The sequence below is a fragment of the Eriocheir sinensis genome, chromosome 19, assembly GCF_024679095.1.
Source record: "Eriocheir sinensis breed Jianghai 21 chromosome 19, ASM2467909v1, whole genome shotgun sequence".
Taxonomy (NCBI): Eukaryota; Metazoa; Arthropoda; class Malacostraca; order Decapoda; family Varunidae; genus Eriocheir; species Eriocheir sinensis.
Genome location: NC_066527.1, coordinates 8,945,689 through 8,954,188, shown reverse-complemented (window position 1 = coordinate 8,954,188; position 8,500 = coordinate 8,945,689). Strand labels below are relative to the sequence as shown.

Below are 8,500 nucleotides of genomic sequence, written 5' to 3'. Positions count from 1 at the left end.
GAGCAGCCCCAGCCCGCCAGCCCCATCTCCTTAAGCCACGCCACCCGGTTCACCCGCAACGCCCAGAACAAGGAAGACACTGAGGGAGCCCAGACCGAGCAGCCCCAGCCCGCCAGCCCCATCTCCTTAAGCCACGCCACGCGGTTCACCCGCAACGCCCAGCACGAGGAAGAGAGTGAGGAAGCCCAGACCGAGCAGCCCCAGCCCGCCAGCCCCATCTCCTTAAGCCACGCCACGCGGTTCACCCGCAACGCCCAGGACGAGGAAGACGCTGAGGGAGCCCAGACCGAGCAGCCCCAGCCCGCCAGCCCCATCTCCTTCAGCCACGCCACGCGGTTCACCCGCAACGCCCAGCAAGATGGAGACACTGAGGGAGCCCAGACCGAGCAGCCCCAGCCCGCCAGCCCCATCTCCTTAAGCCACGCCACGCGGTTCACCCGCAACGCCCAGAACAAGGAAGACACTGAGGGAGCCCAGACCGAGCAGCCCCAGCCCGCCAGCCCCATCTCCTTAAGCCACGCCACGCGGTTCACCCGCAACGCCCAGAACAAGGAAGACACTGAGGGAGCCCAGACCGAGCAGCCCCAGCCCGCCAGCCCCATCTCCTTAAGCCACGCCACGCGGTTCACCCGCAACGCCCAGCACGAGGAAGAGAGTGAGGAAGCCCAGACCGAGCAGCCCCAGCCCGCCAGCCCCATCTCCTTAAGCCACGCCACGCGGTTCACCCGCAACGCCCAGCACAAGGAAGAGAGTGAGGAAGCCCAGACCGAGCAGCCCCAGCCCGCCAGCCCCATCTCCTTAAGCCACGCCACGCGGTTCACCCGCAACGCCCAGAACAAGGAAGACACTGAGGGAGCCCAGACCGAGCAGCCCCAGCCCGCCAGCCCCATCTCCTTAAGCCACGCCACGCGGTTCACCCGCAACGCCCAGCACGAGGAAGAGAGTGAGGAAGCCCAGACCGAGCAGCCCCAGCCCGCCAGCCCCATCTCCTTAAGCCACGCCACGGTTCACCCGCAACGCCCAGGACGATGGAGCCACTGAGGGGGCCCTGTCCGAGCAGCCCCAGACCGCCAGCCCCATCTCCTTCAGCCACGCCACGCGGTTCACCCGCAACGCCCAGCAAAATGGAGACACTGAGGGAGCCCAGACCGAGCAGCCCCAGCCCGCCAGCCCCATCTCCTTAAGCCACGCCACGCGGTTCACCCGCAACGCCCAGCAAGATGGAGACACTGAGGGAGCCCAGACCGAGCAGCCCCAGCCCGCCAGCCCCATCTCCTTAAGCCACGCCACGCGGTTCACCCGCAACGCCCAGCAAAATGGAGACACTGAGGGAGCCCAGACCGAGCAGCCCCAGCCCGCCAGCCCCATCTCTTTCAGCCACGCCACGCGGTTCACCCGCAACGCCCAGCACGAGGAAGACACTGAGGGAGCCCAGACCGAGCAGCCCCAGCCCGCCAGCCCCATCTCCTTAAGCCACGCCACGCGGTTCACCCGCAACGCCCAGCACGAGGAAGACGCTGAGGGAGCCCAGACCGAGCAGCCCCAGCCCGCCAGCCCCATCTCCTTCAGCCACGCCACGCGGTTCACCCGCAACGCCCAGAAAGATGAAGACACTGAGGGAGCCCAGACCGAGCAGCCCCAGCCCGCCAGCCCCATCTCCTTCAGCCACGCCACGCGGTTCACCCGCAACGCCCAGAAAGATGAAGACACTGAGGGAGCCCAGACCGAGCAGCCCCAGCCCGCCAGCCCCATCTCCTTCAGCCACGCCACGCGGTTCACCCGCAACGCCCAGAAAGATGAAGACGCTGAGGGAGCCCAGACCGAGCAGCCCCAGCCCGCCAGCCCCATCTCCTTCAGCCACGCCACGCGGTTCACCCGCAACGCCCAGAAAGATGAAGACACTGAGGGAGCCCAGACCGAGCAGCCCCAGCCCGCCAGCCCCATCTCCTTCAGCCACGCCACGCGGTTCACCCGCAACGCCCAGCACGAGGAAGACACTGAGGGAGCCCAGACCGAGCAGCCCCAGCCCGCCAGCCCCATCTCCTTCAGCCACGCCACGCGGTTCACCCGCAACGCCCAGCACGAGGAAGACACTGAGGGAGCCCAGACCGAGCAGCCCCAGCCCGCCAGCCCCATCTCCTTAAGCCACGCCACGCGGTTCACCCGCAACGCCCAGCACGAGGAAGACGCTGAGGGAGCCCAGACCGAGCAGCCCCAGCCCGCCAGCCCCATCTCCTTAAGCCACGCCACCCGGTTCACCCGCAACGCCCAGCACGAGGAAGACACTGAGGGAGCCCAGACCGAGCAGCCCCAGCCCGCCAGCCCCATCTCCTTAAGCCACGCCACGCGGTTCACCCGCAACGCCCAGCAAGATGGAGACACTGAGGGAGCCCAGACCGAGCAGCCCCAGCCCGCCAGCCCCATCTCCTTAAGCCACGCCACGCGGTTCACCCGCAACGCCCAGAAAGATGAAGACACTGAGGGAGCCCAGACCGAGCAGCCCCAGCCCGCCAGCCCCATCTCCTTCAGCCACGCCACGCGGTTCACCCGCAACGCCCAGCAAAATGGAGACACTGAGGGAGCCCAGACCGAGCAGCCCCAGCCCGCCAGCCCCATCTCCTTCAGCCACGCCACGCGGTTCACCCGCAACGCCCAGCACGAGGAAGAGAGTGAGGAAGCCCAGACCGAGCAGCCCCAGCCCGCCAGCCCCATCTCCTTAAGCCACGCCACGCGGTTCACCCGCAACGCCCAGGACGAGGAAGACGCTGAGGGAGCCCAGACCGAGCAGCCCCAGCCCGCCAGCCCCATCTCCTTCAGCCACGCCACGCGGTTCACCCGCAACGCCCAGCAAAATGGAGACACTGAGGGAGCCCAGACCGAGCAGCCCCAGCCCGCCAGCCCCATCTCCTTAAGCCACGCCACGCGGTTCACCCGCAACGCCCAGAACAAGGAAGAGAGTGAGGAAGCCCAGACCGAGCAGCCCCAGCCCGCCAGCCCCATCTCCTTAAGCCACGCCACGCGGTTCACCCGCAACGCCCAGCACAAGGAAGAGAGTGAGGAAGCCCAGACCGAGCAGCCCCAGCCCGCCAGCCCCATCTCCTTCAGCCACGCCACGCGGTTCACCCGCAACGCCCAGCACGAGGAAAACACTGCGGAAGCCCAGACCGAGCAGCCCCAACCCGCCAGCCCCATCTCCTTCAGCCACGCCACGCGGTTCACCCGCGGAGCCCAGTACGAGGAAGGGTATGATGGCACCTTCAGCGAAGACCCCTCCGCCCCGGCCTTCGGCACGGATGGGTCTGACAACCAGGACGCCTTCAGCAATCCTCCCTCCGGCTCAGACCCAGACTTTGGGTCTCACCAGGGCAGCTTCAGCCCCTACGACGCACAGCCCTCATCCTTCAGCCAGGACTCCCCCTACGACCCCAGCCAGGGACAGTTCTAGACTCAGGACCCCAAGGACTAGCTAGACCTCCAACTCCCTCACACTACGCACACCCACCGAGACGCCGCAGACACAGCGCTACACATGCGTATGTGCATGTGTGTCTGGGGGAGGAGGAGTCAGCATTGCCACAGCCCGCACTCTCCACACGCTCCATCACTATACCCTCGCCAGTCACAAACACTCAGTCACTAGCTTCGCCTGTCATCTGCAAGCGTTCACTCAGTAAGGACTGCTCTGTTCTTTCACCACAAAACTCTGTAAAGCATCACGTGAAATATTCCTCAGTTAATTAAAAACAAGGCGATTTGATTTCATATCCCTGACCAATCTCCTCTTGTAGTCCCTCCCTGTCTCTATGTAGCCTTTTATGATTCCTACAGGCAACACTTGAGGGATATAATTATAAAATGCCACAATTTTCAGAGGGGGTCTAAAACATGTTTCAAAGCTGCCTAATGATCTACTTTTTTCCAACAACTATTTCAACTTACTTTTTCTTTGTATTTTCAGTTTCCAAATCTCACTTTTCTCTGTATGTTTACCTCAATTTTCGGTCCTTGGGAAGTGTTGGGGCGTTGAAAATGAAGACACGCTAGATCGCTTTCTTTGGGATGTTTACGTTTCGTTAGTAATTTCGTTATACGAAATTACTAACGAAATTTTTGTGTTGTTTATAACCAAGAAATGAAAATGGTCGTTTTTTTCTAGATATTTATATACTTAACTTTATATACTTGAAGTAAAATATGTATTACCATTAAAGCATATCATAACTTCTGCTTTACTTCATCCAGAAATTGTTTGTTTATTTATTTACTTCAACCGTGTTTTTTTATTAAGTATGCTGCTGGTTACCATGGAGCGCAAATGTTGTCTTTTCCTGGTGTTTACTATATATATATATATATATATATATATATATATATATATATATATATATATATATATATATATATATATATATAAATATATATCATTATATATATATATATATATATATATATATATATATATATATATATATATATATATATATATATATATATATATATATATATATATATATATATATATATATATATATATATATATATATATATATATATATATATATATATATATATATATATATATATATATATATATATATATATATATATATATACTCATAATTATGTCAAAGAGAGGATGAACAAAATTAGGGAGAAACTGAAAGATAACGGACAAAAAGAGAAGCAAACTGAACGTTTACCTCGAAACTGGAAATTAGAGGCTTAAGACATACTTACCACTTCACCGATTCTTGCATAACCAGACTTTAACAAAGAGTTATATTTGTACACAGATGCGTCGGGTATCGGTTTGGGCGCGGCACTAATGCAAAAGGATGAGAAAAATAAACTACAGGTTATTGGATACGCCAGTAGAGTCCTTAACAAGGCCGAACAAAATTACTCGACGACTCACAAGGAGGCCCTCGCAGTCGTATGGAGCCTGCGCCACTTCCGTGATCTCATTCACGGCTACCCGATCCGAATAAAGACGGACCACGCCGCGGTAGTCGAACTGTTCAATGCAAAAAACCTAGCAAGATGGGCGTTGGTCATACAAGATTTTAATCTACACTTTGAGTACTTGCCGGGTAGAGCCAACGTAGTGGCAGACGCCTTATCACGCCAAATAGCTTAAATCCAGGCACTAGGCGACGAGGATTTTAAACAAACGTTAGTTTCTGCCCAGAGGGATGATGCGTTATGCTCACCAATTTTGTATTACCTGGAGTCGGGCGATGCAACTCATCTTCCTCGCCTTCCCGTCCCACTCCCTGAATTCGACATCAGGGACGAGGCGCTAGTTAGGTCTACTTACTTGACTGCTAAACATGAGCCGGACCGCGAGGTCACACAGATAGTAGTGCCTAAGTCTCTTGTCCCGGCCATTATCCATAATTTACATTCCTCCCTATATGCAGGACACCCAGGGAAAGATAGGTGTCTCCACCAGGCTAGACTGGAATACTATTGGCCCACCATGCGCAAGGACATTCATAATTTTTTTTATTTTTTTTTACAACAAAGGAGGCAGCTCAAGGGCACACACACACAAAAAAAACATTAATAAAAAAAAGCCCGCTACTCGCTGCTCCTAAAAAAGAAACAAAAGAAGTGGCCGAGAGCAAGGTCAAATACGAGAGGAGAGATGTCCTGATACCCTCCTCTTGAAAGAGTTCAAGTCGTAGGCAGGAGGAAATACAGATGAAGGAAGATTGTTCCAGAGTTTACCAGCGTGAGGGATGAAAGAGTGAAGATGCTGGTTAACTCTTTCATAAGGGGTTTGGACAGTATAGGGATGAGCATGAGTAGAAAGTCGAGTGCAGCGGGGCCGCGGGAGGGGGGGAGGCATGCAGTTAGCAAGTTCAGAAGAGCAGTCAGCGTGGAAATATCGATAGAAGATAGAAAGAGAGGCAACATTGCGGCGGATTTTAAGAGGTAGAAGACTATCAGTATGAGGAGGAGAGCTGATGAGACGAAGAGCCTTAGCCTCCACTCTGTCCAGAAGAGCTGTGTGAGTGGAGCCCCCCCACACATGAGATGCATACTCCATACGAGGGCGGACAAGGCCCCTGTATATGGACAGCAACTGTGCGGGGGAGAAGAATTGGCGGAGACGGTACAGAACGCCCAGCCTCGAGGAAGTTGATTTAGTAAGAGATGAGATATGAAGTTTCCAGTTGAGATTTTGAGTTAAGGATAGACCGAGGATGTTTAGTGTTGAGGAAGGTGATAGCAGGGTGTTGTCAAAGAATAGGGGATAGTTGTTTGGAAGATTGTGTCGAGTGGATAGGTGGAGAAACTGTGTTTTTGAGGCATTGAAGGACACCAGGTTCCTCTTGCCCCAATCGGAAACAATAGTAAGGTCTGAGGCTAAGCGTTCTGCAGCCTCCAGCCTTGAGTCGTTAAGTTCCTGTAGGGTGGGTCTTCTATTAAAAGAAGTTGAGTAATGCAGAGTGGAATCATCGGCGTAGGAATGGATAGGACAGTTCGTTTTGGAAAGAAGATCATCAATGAACAACAGAAAAAGAGTGGGAGATAGGACAGAACCCTGTGGGACACCACTGTTAATAGATTTAGGGGAAGAACAGTGACCGTCTACCCGACAGAAATAGAACGGTCAGAAAGGAAACTGGAGATAAAGGTACAGAGAGAAGGATAGAAACCGTAGGAGGGTAGTTTGGAAAGCAAAGATTTGTGCCAGACCCTATCAAAAGCTTTTGATATGTCTAGTGCAATAGCAAAGGTTTCACCGAAACGGCTAAGAGAGGATGACCAAGAGTCAGTTAAGAAGGCTAGGAGATCACCAGTAGAACGCCCCTTGCGGAACCCATACTGGCGATCAGATAAAAGGTCAGAAGTGGAAAGGTGCTTTTGAATCTTCCGGTTAAGGATTGATTCAAAAGCTTTAGATAGACAAGAAAGTAAAGCTATAGGACGGTAGTTTGAGGGATTGGAGCGGTCACCCTTCTTAGGCACAGGCTGTATGAAGGCATACTTCCAGCAAGAAGGAAAGGTAGATGTTGACAGGCAGAGGCGAAAGAGTTTGACCAGGCACGGTGACAGCACGGAGGCACAGTTTTTAAGGACAATAGGAGGCACTCCATCAGGTCCATAAGCCTTCTGAGGATTGAGGCCAGAGAGAGCATAGAAAACATCATTTTGAAGAATCTTTATAACAGGTATAAAGGAGTCAGCGGGGGCATGAGTAGGAGGAATATGCCCAGAATCGTCCAGAGTGGAGTTTTTAGAAAAAGTTTGAGAGAAGAGTTCAGCCTTAGAGATAGATGAGACGACAGTGTTGCCGTCAGGACTGAGGAGTGGAGGGAAAGATGAAGAAGTGAAGTTGGAGGAGATGTTTTTGGCTAGATGCCAGAAGTCACGGGAAGAGTTAGAAAAAGCAAGGTTTTGGCATTTTCTATTAATGAAAGAATTTTTGGTTAGTCGGAGAATAGATTTGGCACGATTTCGGGCAGAAATGTAAAGTTCATAATTAGCATTAGTTTGAAGGCTCTGGTACCTTTTGTGAGCTGCCTCTCTATCATTGACAGCACGAGAACAAGCGTGATTAAACCAAGGCTTTTTAGCATGAGGAGTAGAGAAAGAACGAGGAATGTATGCCTCCATTCCAGAGACAATCACCTCTGTGATGCTCTGAGCACACACAGAGGGGTCTCTATCCTGGAAGCAATAATCATTCCACGGGAAATCGGAAAAGTACATCCTCAGGTCGTCCCACCGAGCTGAAGCAAAATGCCAGAAGCATCGCCTCTTCGGTGGGTCCAGAGGGTGTACAGGAGCGATAGGGCAGGATGCAGAAATAAGATTGTGATCGGAGGAGCCCAACGGAGAGAACAGTTTGACAGAATAAGCAGAAGGGTTTGAGGTAAGGAAGAGGTCCAGAATGTTGGGCCGGTCTCCAAGACGGTCGGGAATACGTGTAGGGTGCTGGACCAACTGCTCTAGGTCGTTGAGGATAGCAAGTTGTAGGCTTGTTCACCAGGATGGTCAGCGAAAGAGGATGAAAGCCAAAGCTGGTGGTGAACATTGAAATCTCCTAGGATGGAGATTTCAGCGAAGGGAGAGTGGGTCAAGATGTGCTCCACTTTAGAATTCAAATAGTCAAAGAATTTTACATAGTTGGTAGAGTTAGGTGAGAGATAAACAGCACAGATGTATTTAGTAATAGAATGACAATGAAGTCTTACCCAGATGGTAGAAAATTCAGAAGAGTCAAGGTTGTGGGCACGAGAGCAATTGATGTCGTTGCGCACGTAGGCGCAACATCCAGCTTTGGATTGAAATTTAGGATAGAGATAGTAGGAGGGAACAGAGTAGAGATTGCTGTCAGTAGCCTCAGAAACCTGTGTTTCGGTAAGGAAGAGAAGGTGAGGTTTAGAGGAGGAGAGATGATGTTCCACAGAATGAAAATTAGAGCGAAGACCGCGAATGTTGCAGAAATTGAGAAGAAAGAGGTTCGAGGAGTTATCAAAACACCTCT

The 8,500-nt window shown here is 52.6% G+C and overlaps 2 protein-coding genes across 2 annotated transcripts in view; one reads left to right on the top strand and one right to left on the bottom strand.

The window, feature by feature from the left end:
• The window catches only part of LOC127000958 (msx2-interacting protein-like), a 5,065-nt gene extending 1,620 nt beyond the window's left edge, over window positions 1-3,445 (top strand). The window contains exons 2-4 of the mRNA XM_050865134.1: window positions 1-1,013; window positions 1,075-2,965; window positions 3,041-3,445. The exon at window positions 1-1,013 is cut by the window's left edge and continues 960 nt beyond it. Of these exons, the coding sequence (XP_050721091.1) occupies window positions 1-1,013; window positions 1,075-2,965; window positions 3,041-3,445 (3,309 nt within the window). The remainder of the gene's footprint in view (window positions 1,014-1,074; window positions 2,966-3,040) is intronic.
• The window catches only part of LOC127000662 (uncharacterized), a 146,036-nt gene that overhangs the window by 111,683 nt on the left and 25,853 nt on the right, over window positions 1-8,500 (bottom strand). The window lies entirely within an intron of this gene.